The sequence below is a fragment of the Artemia sp. Qi Xiang Cuo genome, chromosome 5 (assembly GCF_049724085.1).
Source record: "Artemia sp. Qi Xiang Cuo chromosome 5, ASM4972408v1, whole genome shotgun sequence".
Classification (NCBI taxonomy): domain Eukaryota; kingdom Metazoa; phylum Arthropoda; class Branchiopoda; order Anostraca; family Artemiidae; genus Artemia; species Artemia sp. Qi Xiang Cuo.
Window position 1 is genome coordinate 2,962,813 of NC_142798.1, and position 24,854 is coordinate 2,987,666.

Consider the following 24,854-nt stretch of genomic DNA (forward strand, 5'->3'; position numbering starts at 1 on the left):
TCGGGGTGAGTGTGGGGGAGGTTCAAATCCAGTAGCCCAATTCCCTGGATACAGCCTTGCTTAGACTAAACTGTATATCTTGAGTCTACACAGCATAACCGATTTTACATCGTCGATAATTAAATAGAAAAAACATCAAACAAATATATAAGTTGTGTATATCCTATAGTTACATTTGGTATTATCAAGGGGGTGGAGAAAAATTGTCACAAACTTGACTTTAGCATAAAAAAAGCATAAAATTAGCAACATAAGTTTTTTTCTCTTTTTTTCCTAGAATATTTCCTTCCGAAACGCCCCTACTCTGCATGACAGTTGTTATTTTATCTGTAAATATTGCATTGAAAATTTTTCTTGCATGCTAGAAACAAATGAAACCAAGTCAAGATGGCCCCACCAACTCATTTTTCTTCTTCTCTCTCTCTAGATGGAAACTATGAGAAAGAGCAAGGCCTTTTTTAAGGCCAAGGGTCATAAATAAGGGCGAAAGTAACTGTTGCCAAAAGAAACCAAAAGTACACAATAACTTCATGATTTCTGGAAAAAAAAGAGAAAATGATATTTTTGGCCTAAAGACCCTTTTTTAAAATTTAACCTAATGGGGTAATATCTCCCGGGCTTGTCCCTGTCTTCACAGTTTAAACAAGCAGACATTAAATGTTTTTCTTCATCCATTCGTCAAAGATTAACTTCGGAAACTTTAAGGAGTTAAGGACACCATTTTGATCATAGCTTACACCTTAGCTCTCTCTCTGTCTCTCTCTCTCTCCCTCTCTCTTTCTCTCTTTCTCCCTTTCTCTCTCTCTCTCTCTCTCTCTCTCTCTCTCTCTCTCTCTCTCTCTCTCTCTCTCTCTCTCTCTCTCTCTCTCTCTCTCTCTCTCTCTCTCTCTCTCTCTCTCTCTCTCTCTCTCTCTATCTATCTATATATCTATCTATCTATCTATCTATCTGGGCTTCTCTTTGTTTCCGTTATGTTATTCTTTCTTCTCTATCACATTTGAAAATTTCTTGTACTGCACCGTAAAAAAGAAAAAAACGTAGTAAACTGCAATTTGGTGGGGGGGGGAGGACGAACATTTTTACTTAAGTTTTATTTTTAGTATAATTAAATCCCCCTCTCCCAAAATCTGTCCAAAATACCGACAAAGGAAAAACAAACACATGTCTCATAAATATATATCATATGTTGTCACCCTCCCCAACTAATAACAAGATAAAAAGTGATAACGATTAGTGCAAGTTTGGATTTTCTTATAGGGTCAAAAATTCCATAGTTACTAATTTGCCGAAAGCCCGTGTCCATACGGAATCATATCCAGTATAATAGTAAAATTGCTGTGACGTCGTCCCCATATTTCAACGAAAAGCAACATATCACATACGTCACCATTATATCTAAAACCTAATAATTTGGAACATTCCAAAAGATCTTACCAAGTGAATAATTCCAGCCGCTGTTAGCCAAACGGATATAAATATAGATACGAGTTGGGCCAGTCGGATGGACGATGATGTTTTCAGGATATTTAAGTACTGCAAAATGTCTGGAACTGTCATCAATCGAAGCGCTCGCAAAAATCGAAGACCTGTGTATAAGAATTAGTTACATTTCTTTGACCAATAATACTTTGAGAGATGACTATGTAGTTAATCAATTAAGCTCAGACAAGGGTTGTCAGTTAGACACATTTTATGTCATAAGAACACCCTACCATGTGCCGAGACACAATGAAAGTGACACGTTGTAGAAATTTGGTATATAAAAGGGTAAAAAAGGACACATTTTGTAGATTTATGACATAAAACGAAACATTTCCCAACTGGATATATATTTTGGGGAAGAAAATGTCACTTTTCACCGAAGTAGTGCTTATTCTCGTTTTTTTTTTTTCGGAGTATCTAGGTTTTGCCATGCCAGAGGATTTGCTCGGGATTACATGCTTATTCGAGTTCCGGACCTTCACACTAAACCCTTTCGTATGAATGTTTTATTTAAATTCTTTTCGTTGTCATTATAATTGATGTTAAGTGGCCGATTTGAAAGAGGTTTATAAGCGTCTTTGGGAGAATAATACAACTGGTAAAAAAACAACATTTAGTTTTTGAGATTTTAAGATAGACACGTTTTAGCGAAAATGACAAATTTTTAGATACTAAGGGGACACATTTATGGACCAAAAAATTTGTAACCTAACTCAAACCGGTTGCTAATATTCAAGGTTTTCTGACATTATTAGAACAAAGACTTATTTATGACCTGTCAAACTAGACGGCGTATAAACCAAGAAAAAAAAGGAGAAAAATAAAACTCGACTTCAATAAAAAATACTAATCCCACTACTAATAACCAGCGTTGCCAACGCTTTGAAATAAACTGTGCTAGTTCTCCTACTAAAACTGTACCGAAAGAGACTAATTTGTAATATCTGAGCAGCAGGTAAAAAATTTGCGGTAACAAGAATAAAATTTTTGATGAAATAAGACTTGGAACAGATATCTGAGTAAAAAAGAGCAAGCAAAACCAGTTTTTGACGGAAAATTTGATTGTGCCAAAAAATGTCCCAATGTACCGTATTGTACCGGGACCTCTAAATTGTACCAAAAACGGCGCAATTTTACCCTGTTGCCAACACTGCTACTAAAATCTACGGCACCAATCCACCTGAGGTCAACACAGCTGCGCAAGCTCCTCTTTCATCCTTCAAGCTCCTCCTTCAAGCCCTACTGTATAGGCCGGGAGATTAACACGTAAATCCAAGGAGTATAATCAATGAAGAAAAAACAAGAAGAGCATTATAACTAAGCATAGCATCGAGAACCTACAAAAGATAGTACATGTGACTTAATTTGAACTACATTTGAAGTTTTATTTTTGAAGAGATATTAAAAAGTAGTGGCTGGGAACAAACCAAGTCTTTGAATGTTTTCAAACAGTTCATGGTAGGCTAACGAACTATAAGTAAGGAGCGATATGACGCAATAGTAACCCTAAAAATCAGAATTTAAATACCAATAGATATATCAACAGAATCAGGTTTTTATGTTGATTTCAAATACATAGATTTCATTAAGTTTAGTCTTAAAGATCAAAAGATACAAGCCTGAGAAAATTTGCCTTATTTCGGAAAAAAAGGGAAAACGCCCCCTTAAAAGTGATAGAATCTTAATGAAAATTACACTATCAGATTCAGGATATCAGAGAATTCTACTTTAGAGGTTTCAAGCTCCTATCTGCAAAAATATTGAATTTTATATTTTTTGCCAGAAGAAAGATCACTGATGCATGTTTATTATTTCTTTTCCAGGGGTGATCATATCGACCCAATGGCCCTATAATATCAGGAGAGGTCTCATTCGAACTGAAATTAAAAATTCTAGTGCCCTTTAAGTCACAAAAAAATTCGTCACTTTAAAATTCTCATATTTATATAATAAGAATATTTTTTAAGAATAATAAGAATTTTAGATATGAGAATAAGAGTGCCCGCTTTCATATGTGAGATAACTTCCGTTAGTTTTAAATTTAACATTGGTCCTTACTTTCAGCTGAAAAAAAACGTTGTTTTATTTAATCTAAAATTAAAAACGAACATATATTAACTTATTTCACATGTCCAACCTAAAACACGAAGTAACTACATTGCAGACTTAAAATGGACAGAAGTTCAATTACCGTACACTGCATAATTACCGGTAAATTACGGTAATTTCCGAGCCTGAGAAAATTTGATTTGTTTTCGATAAAAGAGACAAAATAACCGACAGGATGAGCGATATTGACGAAAATTACAGCATCAAATTCAGCACAACAGAAAACCGTGATTCAAATTTCCCAGTTCCTATCTACAAAATGTGGAATTTTCATTTTTCCCGAGAAGAAAGATCCCTGATGCATTTATATATGATTGCTTTTCTTCCAAGGATGATTGCGCAGAAAACGACAGTTTTAAGAATCAGGAAAAAACAAATTCGGACGGAAAATGGAAGTTCTAGTGCTCTTTTTAAGCAGCAAGAAAAATTTGCCACAGTAAGAGTGGCATTTTCTGCTATTTGGTGATGCCAAACAGCAATTTTGGCGAATTGCCAAAATTTGCCGAATTGCCATTAAGAAAAAATTCAGATATAGCCAATGGATTTGAAATAATCGAAAAACTACATATCTGTGTATGTCTGGCACTGAGAATTTCAGTGCCGGAGGCAGTAATACTGGGTCGCATTGGATCCGTCCTTAAAGATGCGCTAAGTCCATATCTTAAAGTCCATATGCGCTAAGTCCCTCGCATCTTAAAAAATTCCCCATAGCTCTCATCGCAAGGGCTGTAAGATATGCAAGTTGCCCATTTTTAACATAAGGTTTTTTGTAGAAGGGGTAAACTTTATGGTAAATTGTTTACGATGGCGTATAATCGCACATCAGCTGTTATGAAAGAGAGCCAATAGGCGTTTGAGTAGGTGAGGGGAATTTGCATGAACGTCAAAACTATGTTTTTATTCCCAGTATGCTTTCGGATAAATATAGCAAGAGGTTTTGGGGATATTCGGTAACAAGAATATCTAATTTCCCTTGTATCCAAGGAATTTCTTAGATTAGGCCCTGTAATATGGGTGTTGTTGGGTGCTAGCGGTAAAATTGCTTTGATTCAAAAAGTGGACACTGCAAAAGCTATTTTTTTTATTTAAAAAACGTGTTTGAAGGGTTGTAGTACTCTTCCCATTTGGGGCAAACCTGGGCATGGTATTAAAACGAACAGGAATTAAATTTAAAATAAAACGAAAGAAAAGACCAACATTAAAACTAAAATTGAATAGAAATTAGCCCGTATATGAGGGACGCTGCCCCTTCTCTACTCCCCAATTTTTGCGCTAAAGTTTGAATTTTGTCTCAATTCCTTAAGAACGAATGCTTAAACACAAGGACCGTTGAATTTTGAAAAGGAATATAATACTTTAATCTTAAAAAAAAAACAAAGGGAGATAAAAACTAATTGAAAAACAACGAACGAAACTATGGCCAGTATAGAGAGAAAAGATGAAAAACTACAACGACGGGATATTTCGTTTATATGTAAACGAGGCGTCCTCAGCACAGAAGAAATACAGATAAAAAACTAAAATAAACTAAAAACAAATAAAACCCCCACCAGTATTAATAAAATACAATTGTTGCAACTGATCCACATAGGTCACAGAAGCTAATAGAGTTACTTCGATGAGAACACCAAAGCAACTTCTTCTGTGTTGAAGACGCCTCGTTTACATACAGGCAAAATATCCGCGTCGTTTTAGTTTTTCATATTTTCTCTCTACTAACCGCAGTCTCGTCTGTTGTCTTTTCATTGAATTTTTTCTCTCTTTGTTGTTTTTTGTCATGGCTGGCCAGTTCGGCTTAAGATCTTTCACTCTAATCATAAGCGCAAAAAGTAGGGGGTTGAAGAGGTGGCAGCCCCTCCCCATTCTGAATATTTTCTCCTTGTTTTGAATTTTAATGTCACTTTTTATTTTATTTTTCATTTGAAGAAATTTTGTTTTTTTATATTTAATTAAGTCCTTAATTCAATCTTTACATTTAATGAATCATTTTTTTATATTCTAATCTTTAAAAGACAGCTTTTATTTAAAGATGCTAATGAATATTAAAAAAAATATTATTGAACTTATATTAGGTGTGTACTAACTTGACACTATAAAGTTCTTAATGGATGCTATGCTGTAATCTTAAAAAATCAAGCAATATGATCAGTGTCTCTTCCTTTGAATGACATCTCTTCCTGATAAGTTTTCATCTAATTAAATTAAAGTTTCCATTTAAAAAGCTTTATCACTGGCTAAACCAACTTTTTTCTTGTTGCAAGTAAGAAGGAACAATGGATCAATCCAACGCGTTTTCCCGAAGTGGGAAATTCCCCATTTTCACTTTGATTTGAGACCACTCAAGCATTGAAAAGGATATGCTTCAAATCGATTTTAATTCATCTAAAGGAAAAAAAAACTGTGTATAGATGTTTGCTTGAACCTTCAAGAGAAAAAGGGAGTGAATAATTATAATTTCTGTTGTTTTGTAGTATGTCACATAGCTAAAGACTAAATAGGAGAACCGATTCTGATTCATCCAAGCCCCTCTCTGAGAAGTGCGAGGGGGAGGGGGGGGGGTTGGCTTTGCCATTGGAAGATGATTTCAGAGAAAGGCTCAAGGACATCAATAGACTAGAATTTTACGAGAAATATCTTAAAGGTAACAAGCAGGGGTGTAATTAGGCGGGGTGGAGGTTGGGAGGGAGTGACCTTGTTTATGTCCAAAAACATTTCCGCAATTCGTAATTTGGTCATATGATGTAGATAAAAAGGCTATTTCTCTTAAAAACTAAAAGAAAATCATCCTACTAGAAAATTGATCTTAACAATGCAGGTTAAAATACCCTTACCCCCCCCCCCTCAGAAAATGGGTTTTGGTAATTTACTACCCTTAGAACAAGCATTTATTTTATTTTGGAGGTTGGGGGGAGTGACCTTGTTTATGCCCAAACAAATATTCTCGATTCGTAAATTGGTCATATAATGTATAATGTAGATAGAAAGGCTATTTCTCTTAAAAACTAAAAAAAAAATATTCATCCTACTAGAAAATTGGTATTAACAATGCAGATTAAAATACCCTTACACCCCCCCAGAAAATATGTTTTGGTAATTTACTACCCTTCGAACTAGCATTTATTTTGTTACCCCCCCCCCATCCCAATCCTGGATACAGTGCTGGTAACAAGAACGGAATAAAAGACATCAACTCGCGAGAATCTAGCCTCTATTCATGCTTCTATCTTTGTGGCGTAAATGAACTATTACAGACAAAATCTCTTTCAACAGAAGAACATGTGAATTAGCGGTCACAGACTGATCGTCGAGAGGGACTGAAATATTCGTCCTTGGTTATTCATTAACAAAAAAAAACAAGTTTTTGTAGCTGAAAGTAAGGAGCGACATTAAAACTTAAAACGAACAGAAATTATTCCGTATATGAAAGGGGTTTTCCCCTCTTCAATGCCTCACTCTTTACGCTAAAGTTTGACTCTGTCTCACAACTTTATTCTTCAAAACAATAAAAACTCTAGCGTAAAGAGCGAGTGGTAGAGGAGGGGAAAGCCCCTTTCATATACGGAATAATTTCTGTTCGTTTTAAGTTTTAATGTCACTCCTTACTTTCAGTTAAAAAAAACTTTTTTTTTGTTAATTTCTGAACGTTTTTGAATTAATGCAGCTTTGATTTTGGCTCACCGTACATGAATAATTAAAACGAAATTCACATATTAATTTTCCTTTTTTTGGCTAATTGGCTATTTCGATATTTTGTTCTGACGTAACTTACGAATTAACTTACGAATTAACTTACGTGACGAATATCTATATTCGTATGTTTTTATTGCGTATATTAGAGAGTTCGCTCCCAAGTCAATACCTCGCTCTTTACGCTAAAGTTCGAATTTTGTCCGAATTACAAACCCCTGAATCACAAGGGCCGGTTAATTAGAATACATGGCTCTTTTGAAAGTACAAAAAAAACTATAGCGTAAAGAGCGAGGTATTGACTAGAGGGCGAACCCTCTCATATATGTAACTATTTCTGTTCGTTTTAAGTTTTAATGTTTCTTCTTACCTTCAGTTGAAAAAGAACTTGTTTTTTATTTAATTTCTGATCGTTTTTTAAATAATGCTGGGAAATCTGGCGCCCCCTTCATAGAAATGTTCCTTCCCCCAAGGAAATATCCTCCATGGAAAGATCCTCCGACGTAACCCCTACTCTAACCCCGACCCCCCACTAGCAAAAAATCCTCTTGAAAACGCCTGTATATTTGCCAATAACCAACACTATATGTAAACAATGGGCAAAGTTTATAACTTGCAGCCCTTCCCCCGGGAACAGTAGGGGATTAAGTCATCCTCAAAGACATATTAATTGCATTTTCGACTATGTTGAACAAAATGGCTATCTCAAAATTTTTATTGGGTGACTTTGGGAAAAAAATGAGCGTGGGAGGGGGCCAAGTTGCCCTCCAATTTTTTTGTTCACTGAAAAAGGGAACTAGAACTTTTAATTTTCGTTCGAATGAGCCCTCTCACGATATTCTAGGACCACTGGGTCAATATGATTACCACTGAGAAAAAAAAAAAATAAATAAACAGGCATCCGTGATCTTTCTTCTGGCAAAAAATAGAAAATTCCACATTTTTGTAGATAGGAGCTTGAAACCTCTATAGTGGGGTTCTCTGATACGCTGATTCTGATGGTGTGATTTTCATTAAGGTTCTATAGCTTTTAGGGGGTCTTTTCCCCTTTTTCGAAAATAAGCCAAATTTTCTCAGGCGCGTAACTTTTGATGGGTAAGATTAAACTTGATGAAACTTATATATTTGAAATCACAATTAAAATCTGACTCTTTTGATGTATCTATTGGTATAAAAATTCCGTTTTTTAGACTTTCGTCTACCATTGAGCTGGGTCGCTCCTTACTTATAGTTCGTTACCACGAAATGTTTGAAAAGGTGTCTCGTTACACAGTACACATTATACTTGAGAACAAAAGACTACAAAAAAGTTTTGGGGTCCTCATTTTTTGTTAGCAAGCAGTTGCTAATGCAAAACCAATTAATAAAATAAAAAAAAATACAATTTTGAAACTTCTCCAAATTGCAACAGTTTCCACACTTGATTAAAGGAGAATATCACATTTGAAAAAGGGATAGTTCATCACCAGAGAGCAACTTTGTCTACAGCTATAGTTGCCAAATTCTTCTGGTTCTACCTTTTTATGTTAGACGTTCCATCCTGAAGTATAATTCTAACTATATACTCACCCTACAATCAAAGAATAAAAAAAAATAAAGATTTACGTACCGATCCAGGTCCTGTCGAGGTAGATGGATACGAAAGACGGTGGAATTGTGAAATAATCCACGAAACTATACATCTCTAACATAAACCACAATTTGTCACTTGCGGCTATAAACTAAAAAATGTAAATAAATTACTAAATAAAAAAAATATACAAAATAGACAAGAATACTAAGTATATATAATAGACAAGTAAATAAGATTAAAACTCGTGTATTTCTGTGATTTCTATAGGATTTCTTCGTTTTTTCGCTGAATCAGAGCCCCGGCGAGAGTTGGGGAAAGATTAGGGACAGTTACATCTGGGACAATCTGGCATTTATAAGGCAAAGAAAGGGAATTGGAATGTTTCCGTAGTGTTTTGTCGTGGCTTACCATGTCGGAGTTACATTCTCTTGATTTTTCAAAGTTCATTTTGAATTTCTTTCGTTGAAATGCAAGAGTTGGAATATTTCAGTAGTGTTTTGTTATGGTTTACCTTGTCACAGTTACATTCTCTTGATTTTTCAATGTTCATTTTGGATTTCTTTAGTTGAAATGCAAGAGTTGGAATATTTCATTAGTTTCTTGTTATGATTTACCTTGTAACAGTTACATTGTCTTGATTTTTCAAAGTTCATTTTTGAATTTCTTTCGTCGAAATGCAAGAGTTGGATTATTTCAGTAGTGTTTTGCTGTGGTTTACCTTGTCACAGTTACATTCTCTTGATTTTTCAAAGCTCGTATTTGAATTTCTTTCGTTGAAATGCAAGAGTTGGAATATTTCAGTAGTTTTTTGTCGTGGTTTACCTTGTCACAGTTATATTCTCTTGATTTTTCAAAGTTCATTTTGGATTTCTTTCGTTGAAATGCAAGATTTGGAATATTTCAGTAGTGTTTTGTTGGGCTTTACCTAGTCACAGTTACATACTCTTGACTTTTCAAAGTTCATTTTTGTATTTCTTTCGTTGAAATGCAAGAGTTGGAATATTTCAGTAGTGTTTTGTTATGGTTTACCTTGTCACAGTTACATTCTCTTGATTTTTCAAAGTTCATTTTGGATTTCTTTCATTGAAATGCAAGAGTTGGAATATTTCAGTAGTGTTTTGTCGTGGTTTACCTTGTCACAGTTACATTCTCTTGATTTTTCAAAGTTCATTTTGGATTTCTTTCGTTGAAATGCAAGAGTTGGAATATTTAAGTAGTGTTTTGTTTTGATTTAAATTGTAACAGTTAAATTCTCTTGATTTTTCAAAGTTCATTTTTGGATTTATTTAGTTGAAATGCAAGAGATGGAATATTTCAGTAGTGTTTTGTTATGGTTTACCTTGTCACAGTTACATTCTCTTGATTTTTCAGTTCATTTTTGAATTTTTTTCGTTGAAATGCAAGAATTGGAATATTTCAGTAGTGTTTTGTTATGGTTTACATTGTCACAGTTAAATTATCTTGATTTTTCAAAGTTCATTTTGGATTTCTTTCATTGAAATACAAGAGTTGGAATATTTCAGTAGTGTTTTGTCGTGGTTTACCTTGTCACAGGTATATTCTCTTGATTTTTCAAAGTTAATTTTTAATTTCTTTAGTTGAAATGCAAGAGTTGGAATATTTCAGTAGTGTTTTGTTGTGCTTTACCTTGTCACAGTTAAATTCTCTTGATTTTTCAAAGTTCATTTTTGGATTTCTTTCGTTGAAATGCAAGAGTTGGAATATTTCAGTAGTGTTTTGTTATGGTTTACCTTGTCACAGTTACATTCTCTTGATTTTTCAAAGTTCATTTTGGATTTTTTTCGTTGAAATGCAAGAGTTGGAATATTTAAGTAGTGTTTTGTCATGGTTTACCTTGTCACAGTTACATTCTCTAGATTTTTCAAAGTTTATTTTGGATTTTGTAAAGTTCATTTTCAATTTCTTTCGTTGAAATGCAAGAATTGGAATATTTCAGTAGTATCTTGTTGTGGTTTACCTTGTCACTGTTACATTCTCTTGATTTTTCAAAGCTCATTTTGGATTTCTTTCCTTGAAATGCAAGAGTTGGAATACTTCAGTAGTTTTATGTAGTGGAGGACCTTTTGACAGTGCGTGTATAGCTTATGTATTGTGTTTTCAAGAATGAACCTTAATCTTACATTTGTTTATGGTAATGTTTTAACTACTATCTATTACATTATATATTATTTTAATTATTCAGGTTTTATATATTTCTTAGTAATTCACGAGTTTTACTCATTAAGTAGTGTTTTTTCTGGTTTACCTTGTCACAGTTACATTCTCTTGATTTTTCAAAGTTCATTTTTGAATTTCTGTTGTTGAAATGCAAGAGTTGGAATATTTCAATTGTGTTTTGTCGTGGTTTACCCTGTCACAGTTACATTCTCTTAATATTATTTAGTTGAAATGCAAGAGTTGGAATATTTCAATAGCGTTTTGTCGTGGTTTACCTTGTCACACTTACATTCTCTTGATTTTTCAAAGTTCATTTCGGATTTCTTTTTTAGTAGTGTTTGTTTGAGCTTTACCTAGTCACAGTTACATTCTCTTGATTTTTCAAAGTTCATTTGGGATTTTTTTCGTTGAAATTCAAGAGTTGGTATATTTCAGTAGTGTTTTGTTGTGGTTTACCTTGTCACTGTTACATTCTCTTGATTTTTCAAAGCTCATTTTGGATTTCTTTCCTTGAAATGCAAGAGTTGGATTACTTCAATAGTGTTTTGTCGTGGATTACCATGTCACAGTTACACTCTCTTGATATTCTTTCGTTGAAATGCAAGAGTTGGAATATTTCAGTAGTGTTTTGTAGTGGTTTAACTTGTCACAGGTACATTCTCTTTATTTTTAAAAGTTCATTTTGTATTTCTTTCGTTGAAATGCAAGAGTTGGAATATTTCAGTAGTGTTTTGTTGGGCTTTACCTAGTCACAGTTACATACTCTTGACTTTTCAAAGTTCATTTTTGGATTTCTTTCGTTGAAATGCAAGAGTTGTAATATTTCAGTAGTTTTTTGTTTTGGTTTTCCTTGTCACAGTTACATTCTCTTGATTTTTCAAAGTTGATTTTGGATTTCTTTCTTTGAAATGCAAGAGTTGGAATATTTCAGTAGTGTTTTGTAATGGTTTACCTTGTCACAGGTATATTCTCTTTATTTTTCAAAGTTCATTTTTGATTTCTTTCGTTGAAATACAAGAGTTGGAATATTTCAGTAGTGTTTTGTTGTGCTTTATCGTGTCACAGTTACATTCTATTTATTTTTCAAAGTTAATTTTTGGATTTCTTTCGTTGAAATGAAAGAGCTGTAATATTTCAGTAGTGTTTTGTTGTGGTTTACCTTGTCACAGTTACATTTTCTTGGTTTTTCAAAGTTCATTTTGAATTTCTTTCATTGAAATGCAAGAGTTGGAATATTTCAGTAGTGTTTTGTTATGATTTACCTTGTAACAGTTACATTCTCTTGATTTTTCAAAGTTCATTTTTGAATTTCTTTCGTTGAAATGCAAGAGTTGGATTATTTCAGTAGTGTTTTGCTGTGGTTTACCTTGTCACAGTTACATTCTCTTGATTTTTCAAAGATCGTTTTTGAATTTCTTTCGTAAAAATGCAAGAGTTGGAATATTTCCGTAGTTTTTTGTCGTTGTTTACCTTGTCACAGTTACATTCTCTTGATTGTTCCAACTTCATTTTGGATTTCTTTCATTGAAAAGCAAGAGTTAGAATATTTCAGTAGTGTCTTGTTGGGCTTTACCTAGTCACAGTTACATACTCTTGACTTTTCAAAGTTCATTTTTGGATTTCTTTCGTTGAAATGCAAGAGTTGGAATATTTCAGTAGTTTTTTGTTATGGTTTACCTTGTCACAGTTAAATTCTCTTGATTTTTCAAAGTTCATTTTGTATTTATTTAATTGAAATGCAAGATTTGGAATATTTCAGTAGTGTTTTGTAGTGGTTTACCTTGTCACAGGTATATTCTCTTGATTTTTCAAAGTTAATTTTTGATTTCTTTCGTTGAAATGCAAGAGTTGGAATATTTCAGTAGTGTTTTGTTTTGCTTTAACTTGTCACAGTTAAATTCTCTTGATTTTTCAAAGTTCATTTTTGGATTTCTTTCGTTGAAATGCAAGAGATGGAATATTTCAGTAGTGTTTTGTTATGGTTTACCTTGTCACAGTTACATTCTCTTGATTTTTCAAAGTTCATTTTGGATTTTTTTCGTTGAAATGCAAGAGCTGGAATATTTCAGTAGTGTTTTGTCATGGTTTACCATATCACAGTTACATTCTCTTGATTTTTCAAAGTTCATTTTGGATTTCTTTCATTGAAATGCAAGAGTTGGAATATTTCAGTAGTGTTTTGTTGTGCTTTACCTTGTCACAGTTAAATTCTCTTGATTTTTCAAAGTTCATTTTTGGATTTCTTTCGTTGAAATGCACGAGCTGGAATATTTCAGTAGTGTTTTGTTATGGTTTACCTTGTCACAGTTACATTCTCTTGATTTTTCAAAGTTCATTTTGGATTTTTTTCGTTGAAATGCAAGAATTGGAATATTTCAGTAGTGTTTTGTCATGGTTTACCTTGTCACAGGTACATTCTCTAGATTTTTCAAAGTTTATTTTGGATTTTGTAAAGTTCATTTTCAATTTCTTTCGTTGAAATGCAAGAGTTGGAATATTTCAGTAGTATCTTGTTGTGGTTTACCTTGTCACTGTTACATTCTCTTGATTTTTCAAAGCTCATTTTGGATTTCTTTCCTTGAAATGCAAGAGTTGGAATACTTCAGTAGTGTTATGTCGTGGAGGAACTTTTGACAGTTAGATTATCTTTATTTTCTTGGGTTTAAATGCAAGAACCTGAATATTTCAGTTGTTTATTCTCGTTTTTTAAATTGTCAAAATTACATTCTCTTTATTTTTAAAAATTCAGTTTTTAGTTATTTCGTTGAAATGCAATAGTTGGAATAATTCAGTAGTGTTTTGTTATGGTTTACCTTGTCACAGTTACATTCTCTTGATTTTTCAAAGTTCATTTTTGAATTTCTTTCGTTGAAATGCAAGAGTTGGAATATTTCAGTTGTGTTTTGACGTGGTTTTCCCTGTCACAGTTACATTCTCTTAATATTATTTCGTTGAAATGCAAGAGTTGGAATATTTCAATAGCGTTTTGTCGTGGTTTACCTTGTCACACTTACATTCTCTTGATTTTTCAAAGTTCATTTCGGATTTCTTTTTTAGTAGTGTTTGTTTGAGCTTTACCTAGTCACAGTTACATTCTCTTGATTTTTCAAAGTTCATTTGGGATTTTTTTCGTTGAAATTCAAGAGTTGGTATATTTCAGTAGTATCTTGTTGTGGTTTACCTTGTCACTGTTACATTCTCTTGATTTTTCAAAGCTCATTTTGGATTTCTTTCCTTGAAATGCAAGAGTTGGATTACTTCAATAGTGTTTTGTCGTGGATGACCATGTCACAGTTACACTCTCTTGATATTCTTTCGTTGAAATGCAAAATTTGAAATTTTTTAGTAGTGTTGTGTCATGGTTTACCTTTTCGCACCTACATTATCTTTATTTTTAAAAGCTCAGTTTGTATTTCATTATTTTTAATACAATTTTTCATATGTAAGTTGGGTGTTGTTATGTTTTACCTTGTCGCAAATACATTCTCTTGCTTGTTCAAATTTCATTTTTGAATTTCCTTCATTGCATTGCAAAAGTTGGAATATTTCAATAGTGTTTTGTCGTGGTTTACCCTGTCACAGATACATTCTCTTAATATTCTTTCGTTGAAATGCAAGAGTTGGAATATTTCAATAGCGTTTTGTCGTGGTTTACCTTGTCACACTTACATTCTCTTGATTTTTCAAAGTTGATTTTTGGATTTCTTTCGTAGAAATGCAAGAGTTGGAATATTTCAGTAGTGTAGTGTCGTGGTTTACCTTGTCACAGTTACATTGCATTGATTTTTCAAAGTTCATTTTGGATTTCTTTCCTTGAAATGCAAGAGTTGGAATATTTCAGTAGTGTTTTGTTGTGGTTTACCTAGTCACAGTTACATTCTCTTGATTTTTCAAAGTTTATTTTGGATTTCTTTCGTTGAAACGCAAGAGTTGGAATATTTCAGTAATGTTTTGTCGTGTTTTACCTTGTCACACTTACATTCTCTTGATTTTTCAAAGATCATTTTGGATTTCTTTCGTTGAAATGCAAGAGTTGGAATATTTCAGTAGTGTTTTGTTGTGGTTTACCTTGTCACGGTTACATTCTCTTGATTTTTCAAAGTTCATTTTGAATTTCTTTCGTTGAAATGCAAGAGTTGGAATATTTCAGTAGTGTTTTGTCGTGGTTTACCTTGTCACACTTACATTCTCTTGATTTTTCAAAGTTCATTTTGGATTTCTTTCGTTGAAATGCAAGAGTTGGAATATTTCAGTAGTGTTTTGTCGTGGTTTACCTTATCACACTTACATTCTCTTGATTATTCAAAGTTCATTTTGGATTTCTTTCGTTGAAAAGCAAGAGCTGGAATATTTCAGCAGCATTTTGTTATGATTTACCTTGTAACAGTTACATTCTCTTGATTTTTCAAAGTTTATTTTAGATTTCTTTCGTTGAAATGCAAGAGTTTGAATATTTCAATAGTGTTTTGTTATGTTTTACCTAGTCACAGTTGCATTCTCTTGATTTTTCAAAGTTAATTTTGTATTTCTGTCGTAGAAATGCAAGAGTTGAAATATTTCAGTAGCGTTTTGTTGTGCTTCACCTTATCACAGTTACATTCTCTTGATTTTTCAAAGTTGATTTTAAATTTCTTTCGTAGAAGTGCAAGAGTTGGAATATTTCAGTTGTGTTTTGTCTGGGTTTACCTTGTCATTGTTGCATTCTATTGACTTTTCAAAGTTTATTGTGGATTTCTTTCGTTGAAATGCGAGAGTTGGAATATTTCAATATTGTTTTGTCGTGGTTTATCGTGTCACAGTTACATCATTATAATTTTTCAAAGTTCATTGTGGATTTCTTTCGTTGAAATGTGTTTTTTGTGCTTTACCTTGTCACTGTTACATTCTCTTGATTTTTCAAAGTTCATTGTGGATTTCTTTCGTTGAAATGCAAGAGTTGAATATTTCAGTAGTGTTTTGTCGTGGTTTACCTTGTCGGACTTACATTCTCTTGATTTTTTGAAGTTCATTTTCGATTTCTTTCATTGAAATGCAAGAGTTGGAATATGTCAGTAGTGTTTTGTTGTGGGTTACCTTGTCACAGTTACATTCTCTTGATTTTTCAAAGTTCATTTTGGATTTCTTTCGTTAAAATGCAAGAGTTGGAATATTTCAGTAGTGTTTTGTCGTGGTTTACCTTGTCACAATTACATTTTTTTTATTTTTCAAAGTTCATTTTGGATTTCTTTCATTGAAATGCAAGAGTTGCAATATTTCAGTAGTGTTTTGATGTGCTTTACCTTGTCACAGTTACATTCTCTTGATTTTTCAAAGTTCATTTTGGATTTTTTTCGTTAAAATGCAAGAGTTGGAATATTTCAGTTGTGTTTTGTCGAGGTTTACCTTGTCACAGTTACATTTTTTGATTTTTCAAAGTTCATTTTGGATTTCTTTCATTGAAATGCAAGAGTTGGAATATTTCAGTAGTGTTTTGTTGTGATTTACCTTGTCACAGTTACATTCTCTTGATTTTTCAAAGTTCCTTTTGGATTTCCTTCGTTGAAATTCAAGAGTTGGAAAATTTCATTAGTGTTTTGTTGTGGTTTACCTTGTCTCAGTTATATTCTTTTGATTTTTCAAAGTTCATTTTGAATTTATTTCATTGAAATGAAAGAGTTTGAATATTTCAGTATTGTTTTGTTGCGGTTTTCCTTCTCACTGTTAAATTATCTTGATTTTTCAAAGTTCATTTTGTATTTATTTCATTGAAATGAAATAATTTGAATATTTCAGTAGTGTTTTGTTATGGTTTACTTTGTCAATGTTATATTCTTTTGATTTTTCAAAGTTCATTTTTGAATTTCTTTCGTTGAAATGCAAGAGTTGGAATATTTCAGTAGTGTTTTGACGTGGTTTTCCCTGTCACAGTTACATTCTCTTAATATTATTTCGTTGAAATGCAAGAGTTGGAATATTTCAATAGCGTTTTGTCGTGGTTTACCTTGTCACACTTACATTCTCTTGATTTTTCAAAGTTCATTTCGGATTTCTTTTTTAGTAGTGTTTGTTTGTGCTTTACCTAGTCACAGTTACATTCTCTTGATTTTTCAAAGTTCATTTGGGATTTCTTTCGTTGAAATGCAAGAGTTGGTATATTTCAGTAGTGTTTTGTTGTGTTTTACCTTGTCACAGTTACATTCTCTTGATTTTTCAAAGTTGATTTTCGGATTTCTTTCGTAGAAATGCAAGAGTTGGAATATTTCAATAGTGTTTTGTCGTGGTTTACCTTGTCACAGTTACATTGCATTGATTTTTCAAAGTTCATTTTGGATTTCTTTCCTTGAAATGCAAGAGTTGGAATATTTCAGTAGTGTTTTGTTGTGGTTTACCTAGTCAGAGTTACATTCTCTTGATTTTTCAAAGTTTATTTTGGATTTCTTTCGTTGAAACGCAAGAGTTGGAATATTTCAGTAATGTTTTGTGGTGGTTTACCTTGTCATACTTACATTCTCTTGATTTTTCAAAGTTCATTTTGGAATTCTTTTGTTGAAATGCAAGAGTTGGAATATTTCAGTAGTGTTTTGTTGTGGTTTACCTTGTCACGGTTACATTCTCTTGATAATTCAAAGTTCATTTTTAATTTCTTTCATTGAAATGTAAGAGTTGGAATATTTCAGTAGTGTTTTGTCGTGGTTTACCTTATCACACTTACATTCTCTTGATTTTTCAAAGTTCATTTTGGATTTCTTTCGTTGAAATGCAAGAGCTGGAATATTTCAGCCGCGTTTTGTTATGATTTACCTTGTAACAGTTACATTCTCTTGATTTTTCAAAGTTTATTTTAGATTTCTTTCGTTGAAATGCAAGAGTTTGAATATTTCAATAGTGTTTTGTTATGTTTTATTTAGTCACAGTTGCATTCTCTTGATTTTTCAAAGTTAATTTTGGATTTCTTTCGTAGAAATGCAAGAGTTGAAATATTTCAGTAGCGTTTTGTTGTGCTTTACTTTATCACAGTTACATTCTCTTGATTTTTCAAAGTTTATTTTAGATTTCTTTCGTTGAAACGCAAGAGTTTGAATATTTCAATAGTGTTTTGTTATGTTTTATTTAGTCACAGTTGCATTCTCTTGATTTTTCAAAGTTAATTTTGGATTTCTTTCGTAGAAATGCAAGAGTTGAAATATTTCAGTAGCGTTTTGTTATGCTTTACCTTATCACAGTTACATTCTCTTGATTTTTCAAAGTTGATTTTAGATTTCTTTCGAAGAAGTGCAAGAGTTGGAATATTTCTGTAGTGTTTTGTCGTGGTTTACTTTGTCACTGTTACATTCTCTTGATTTTTAAAAGTTTATTTTGGATTTCTTTCGTTGAAATGCAAGAGTTGGAATATTTCAGTAGTGATTTGTCGTGGTTTATCGTGTCACAGTTACATCATTATAATTTTCCAAAGTTCATTGTGGATTTCTTTCGTTGAAATGTGTTTTTTGTGCTTTACCTTGTCACTGTTACATTCTCTTGATTTTTCAAAGTTTATTGTGGATTTCTTTCGTTGAAATGCAAGAATTGGAATATTTCAGTAGTGTTTCGTCGTGGTTTACCTTGTCGCACTTACATTCTCTTGATTTTTTGAAGTTCATTTTGGATTTCATTCATTGAAATGCAAGAGTTGAAATATTTCAGTAGTGTTTTGATGTGGTTTAGCTTGTCACAGTTACATTCTCTTGATTTTTTAAAGTTCATTTTGGATTTATTTCGTTAAAATGCAAGAGTTGGAATATTTCAGTAGCGTTTTGTTGTGGTTTACCTTGTCACAGTTACATTTTTTTGATTTTTCAAAGTTCATTTTGGATTTCTTTCATTGAAATGCAAGAGTTGGAATATTTCAGTAGTGTTTTGTTGTGCTTTACCTTGTCACAGTTACATTCTCTTGATTTCTCAAAGTTCATTTCGGTTTTCTTTCATTGAAATGCAAGAGTTGGAATATTTCAGTAGTGTTTTGTTGCGGTTTACCTTGTCACAGTTAGATTCTCTTGATTTTTCAAAGTTCATTTGATATTTTTTTCATTGAAATGCGATAGTTTGAATATTGCACTAATGTTTCAATTTGATTTACCTTGTCAAAATTACATTCTCTCGGTTTTTCGAAGTTCATTTTGAATTTATTTAATTATGATTCAAGAGTTTGATTATTTTTATAGTGATTTGATGTTGTTTACTATATCACAGTTAAATTCTCTTGATTTTTCAAAGTTCATTTTGGATTTCTTTAATTGAAATGCAAGAGTTGGAATATTTAAGTAGTGTTTTGTTGTGCTTTTCCTTGTCACATCTACATTCTCTTAATTTTTCTAAGTTCATTTTGGATTGCTTTCGTTGAAATGCAAGAGTTGGAAATATTTCAATAGTGTTTTGGTGTGGTTTACCATGTCACAGTTACATTCTCTTGATATTCTTTTGTTGAAATGCAAGAGTTGGAATATTTCAGTAGTGTTTTGTCGTTGTTTACCTTGTCACACTTACATTCTCTTCATTTTTTAAGTTCATTTTGGATTTCTTTCGTTGAAATGCAAGAATTGAAATATTTCAGTAGTGTTTTGTTATGGTTTACCTTGTCACAGTTACATTCTCTTGATTTTTCAAAGTTCATTTTTGAATTTCTTTCGTTGAAATGCAAGAGTTGGAATATTTCACTAGTGTTTTGACGTGGTTTTCCCTGTCACAGTTACATTCTCTTAATATTCTTTCGTTGAAATGCAAGAGTTGGAATATTTCAATAGCGTTTAGTCGTGGTTTACCTTGTCACACTTACATTCTCTTGATTTTTCAAAGTTCATTTTAGATTTCTTTTTTAGTAGTGTTTTTTGTGCTTTACCTAGTCACAGTTACATTCTCTTGATTTTTCGAAGCTCATTTGGGATTTCTTTCGTTGAAATGCAAGAGTTGTTATATTTCAGTAGTGTTTTGTTGTGCTTTACCTTGTCACAGTTACATTCTCTTGATTTTTCAAAGTTGATTCTGGGATTTCTTTCGTAGAAATTCAAGAGTTAGAATATTTCAGTAGTGTTTTGTCGTGGTTTACCTTGTCACAGTTACATTGCCTTGATTTTTCAAAGTTTATTTTGGATTTTTTTCCTTGAAATGCAAGAGTTGGAATATTTCAGTTGTGTTTTGTTGTGGTTTACCTAGTCACAGTTACATCCTCTTGATTTTTCAAAGCTCATTTTGGATTTCTTTCGTTGAAACTCATGAGTTGGAATATTTCAGTAATGTTTTGTCGTGGTTTACCTTGTCATACTTACATTCTCTTGATTTTTCAAAGTTCATTTTTGAATTTATTTCGTTAAAATGTAAGAGTTGGAATATTTCAGTAGTGTTTTGTCGTGGTTTACCTTGTCACACTTACATTCTATTGATTTTTCAAAGTTCATTTTGGATTTCTTTCGTTGAAATACAAGAATTGGAATATTTCAGTAGTGTTTTGTCGTGTTTTACCTTATCACACTTACATTCTCTTGATTTTTCAAAGTTCATTTTGGATTTCTTTCGTTGAAATGCAAGAGCTGGAATATTTCAGCAGTATTTTGTTATGATTTACCTTGTAACAGTTACATTCTCTTGATTTTTCAAAGTTTATTTTAGATTTCTTTCGTTGAAATGCAAGAGTTGGAATATTTCAATAGTGTTATGTTATGCTTTACCTACTCACAGTTGCATTCTCTTTATTTTTCAAAAATAATTTTGGATTTCTTTCGTAGAAATGCAAGAATTGAAATATTTCAGTAGCGTTTTGTTGTGCTTTACTTTATCACAGTTACATTCTTTTGATTTTTCAAAGTTGATTTTAGATTTCTTTCGTAGAAGTGCAAGAGTTGGAATATTTCGGTAGTGTTTTGTCGTGGTTTACTTTGTCACTGTTACATTCTCTTGATTTTTCAAAGTTCATTGTGGATTTCTTTCGTTGAAATGTGTTTTTTTGTGCTTTACCTTGTCACTGTTACATTCTCTTGATTTTTCAAAGTTCATTGTGGATTTCTTTCGTTGAAATACAAGAGTTGAATATTTCAGTAGTGTTTTGTCATGGTTTACCTTGTCGGACTTACATTCTATTAATTTTTTGAAGTTAATTTTCGATTTCTTTCATTGAAATGCAACAGTTGGAATATTTCAGTAGTGTTTTGTTGTAGATTACCTTGTCACAGTTACATTCTCTTGAATTTTCAAAGTTCATTTTGGATTTTTTTTCGTTAAAATGCAAGAGTCGGAATATTTCAGTAGTGTTTTGTTGTGCTTTACCTTGTCACAGTTACATTTCTTGATTTTTCAAAGTTCATTTTGGATTTCTTTCATTGAAATGCAAGAGTTGGAATATTTCAGTAGTGTTTTGTTGTGCTTTACCTTGACACAGTTACATTTTCATGATTTTTCAAAGTTCATTTTAGATTTCTTTCGTTGAAATGCAAGAGTTGGAATATTTCAGTTGGAATATTTACCTTGTCACATCTAAATTCTCTTAATTTTTCTAAGTTCATTTTGGATTGCTTTCGTTGAAATGCAAGAGTTGGAATATTTCAGTAGTGTTTTCTTGTGGTTTACCTTGTCACACTTACATTCTCTTGATTTTTCTAAGATCATTTTGATTTCTTTAGTTGAAATGCATGAGTTGGAATATTTCAGTAGTGTTTATTTGGGGTTTACCTTGTCACTGTTACATTCTCTTGATTTTTCAAAGTTCATTTTGGAATTCTTTTGTTGAAATGCAAGAGTTGGAATATTTCAGTAGTGTTTTGTTGTGGTTTACCTTGTCACGGTTACATTCTCTTGATAATTCAAAGTTCATTTTTAATTTCTTTCATTGAAATGCAAGAGTTGGAATATTTCAGTAGTGTTTTGTCATGGTTTACCTTATCACACTTACATTCTCTTGATTTTTCAAAGTTCATTTTGGATTTCTTTCGTTGAAATGCAAGAGCTGGAATATTTCAGCCGCGTTTTGTTATGATTTACCTTGTAACAGTTACATTCTCTTGATTTTTCAAAGTTTATTTTAGATTTCTTTCGTTGAAATGCAAGAGTTTGAATATTTCAATAGTGTTTTGTTATGTTTTATTTAGTCACAGTTGCATTCTCTTGATTTTTCAAAGTTAATTTTGGATTTCTTTCGTAGAAATGCAAGAGTTGAAATATTTCAGTAGCGTTTTGTTGTGCTTTACCTTATCACAGTTACATTCTCTTGATTTTTCAAAGTTTATTTTAGATTTCTTTCGTTGAAACGCAAGAGTTTGAATATTTCAATAGTGTTTTGTTATGTTTTATTTAGTCACAGTTGCATTCTCTTGATTTTTCAAAGTTAATTTTGGATTTCTTTCGTAGAAATGCAAGAGTTGAAATATTTCAGTAGCGTCTTGTTATGCTTTACCTTATCACAGTTACATTCTCTTGATTTTTCAAAGTTGATTTTAGATTTCTTTCGAAGAAGTGCAAGAGTTGGAATATTTCTGTAGTGTTTTGTCGTGGTTTACTTTGTCACTGTTAGATTCTCTTGATTTTTAAAAGTTTATTTTGGATTTCTTTCGTTGAAATGCAAGAGTTGGAAAATTTCAGTAGTGATTTGTCGTGGTTTATCGTGTCACAGTTACATCATTATAATTTTACAAAGTTCATTGTGGATTTATTTCGTTGAAATGCAAGAGTTGAATATTTCAGTAGTGTTTTGTCGTGGTTTACCTTGTCGGACTTACATTCTCTTGATTTTTTGAAGTTCATTTTCGATTTCTTTCATTGAAATGCAAGAGTTGAAATATTTCAGTAGTGTTTTGTTGTGGGTTAGCTTGTCACAGTTACATTCTCTTGATTTTTTAAAGTTCATTTTGGATTTTTTTTCGTTAAAATGCAAGAGTTGGAATATTTCAGTAGTGTTTTGTCGTGGTTTACCTTGTCACAATTACATTTTTTTGATTTTTCAAAGTTCATTTTGGATTTCTTTCATTGAAATGCAAGAGTTGAAATATTTCAGTAGTGTTTTGATGTGCTTTACCTTATCACAGTTACATTCTCTTGATTTTTCAAATTTCATTTTGGATTTTTTTCGTTAAAATGCAAGAGTTGGAATATTTCAGTAGTGTTTTGTTGTGGTTTACCTTGTCACACTTACAGTTTCTTGATTTTTCAAAGTGCATTTTGAATTTCTTTCATTGAAATGCAAGAGTTGGAATATTTCAGTAGTGTTTTGTTGTGCTTTACCTTGTCACAGTTACATTCTCTTGATTTCTCAAAGTTCATTTCGGTTTTCTTTCTTTGAAATGCAAGAGTTGGAATATTTCAGTAGTTTTTTTTGTTGTGGTTTACCTTATCACAGTTATATTTTCTTGATCTTTCAAAGTTCATTTTGAATTTCTTTCATCGAAATGCAAGAGTTGGAATATTTCAGTAGTGTTTTGTTGTGGTTTACCTTGTCAGAGTTACATTCTCTTCATTTTTCAAAGTTCATTTTGGATGTCTTTCGTTGAAATGCAAGAGTTGGAATATTTCAGTTGTGTTTTGTTGTGTTTTACCTTGTCACAGTTATATTCTCTTGTTTTTTCAAAGTTCATTTTGGATTTCTTTCATTGAAATGCAAGAGTTGGAATATTTCAGTAGTGTTTTGTTGTGCTTTTCCTTGTCACATCTACATTCTCTTAATTTTTCTAAGTTCATTTTGGATTGCTTTCGTTGAAATGCAAGAGTTGGAAATATTTCAATAGTGTTTTGGTGTGGTTTACCATGTCACAGTTACATTCTCTTGATATTCTTTTGTTGAAATGCAAGAGTTGGAATATTTCAGTAGTGTTTTGTCGTTGTTTACCTTGTCACACTTACATTCTCTTCATTTTTTAAGTTCATTTTGGATTTCTTCCTTAGAAATGCAAGAGTTGGAATATTTCACTAGTGTTTTGTTATGGTTTACCTTGTCGCAGTTACATTCTCTTGATTTTTCGAAGTTCATTTTTGAATTTATGTGGTTGAAATGCAAGAGTTGGAATATTTCAGTTGTGTTTTGACGTGGTTTTCCCTGTCACAGTTACATTCTCTTAATATTCTTTCGTTGAAATGCAAGAGTTGGAATATTTCAATAGCGTTTAGTCGTGGTTTACCTTGTCACACTTACATTCTCTTGATTTTTCAAAGTTCATTTTAGATTTCTTTTTTAGTAGTGTTTTTTGTGCTTTACCTAGTCACAGTTACATTCTCTTGATTTTTCGAAGCTCATTTGGGATTTCTTTCGTTGAAATGCAAGAGTTGTTATATTTCAGTAGTGTTTTGTTGTGCTTTACCTTGTCACAGTTACATTCTCTTGATTTTTCAAAGTTGATTCTGGGATTTCTTTCGTAGAAATTCAAGAGTTAGAATATTTCAGTAGTGTTTTGTCGTGGTTTACCTTGTCACAGTTACATTGCCTTGATTTTTCAAAGTTTATTTTGGATTTTTTTCCTTGAAATGCAAGAGTTGGAATATTTCAGTTGTGTTTTGTTGTGGTTTACCTAGTCACAGTTACATCCTCTTAATTTTTCAAAGCTCATTTTGGATTTCTTTCGTTGAAACTCAGGAGTTGGAATATTTCAGTAATGTTTTGTCGTGGTTTACCTTGTCATACTTACATTCTCTTGATTTGTCAAAGTTCATTTTGCATTTATTTCATTGAAATGTAAGAGTTGGAATATTTCAGTAGTGTTTTGTCGTGGTTTACCTTGTCACACTTACATTCTATTGATTTTTCAAAGTTCATTTTGGATTTCTTTCGTTGAAATGCAAGAATTGGAATATTTCAGTAGTGTTTTGTCGTGGTTTACCTTATCACACTTACATT

At 32.1% G+C, this 24,854-nt stretch overlaps 1 protein-coding gene across 34 annotated transcripts in view; it reads right to left on the bottom strand.

The window, feature by feature from the left end:
• slo (calcium-activated potassium channel slo) overlaps nucleotides 1-24,854 on the bottom strand; it is a 382,388-nt gene that overhangs the window by 271,158 nt on the left and 86,376 nt on the right. For all 34 annotated transcript variants that reach the window (XM_089089291.1, XM_089089290.1, XM_089089284.1 and 31 more), the window contains exons 4-5: nucleotides 8,888-8,999; nucleotides 1,435-1,586 (exon numbers count right to left, since the gene is read on the bottom strand). In XM_089089291.1, the coding sequence (XP_088945417.1) occupies nucleotides 1,435-1,586; nucleotides 8,888-8,999 (264 nt within the window). The remainder of the gene's footprint in view (nucleotides 1-1,434; nucleotides 1,587-8,887; nucleotides 9,000-24,854) is intronic.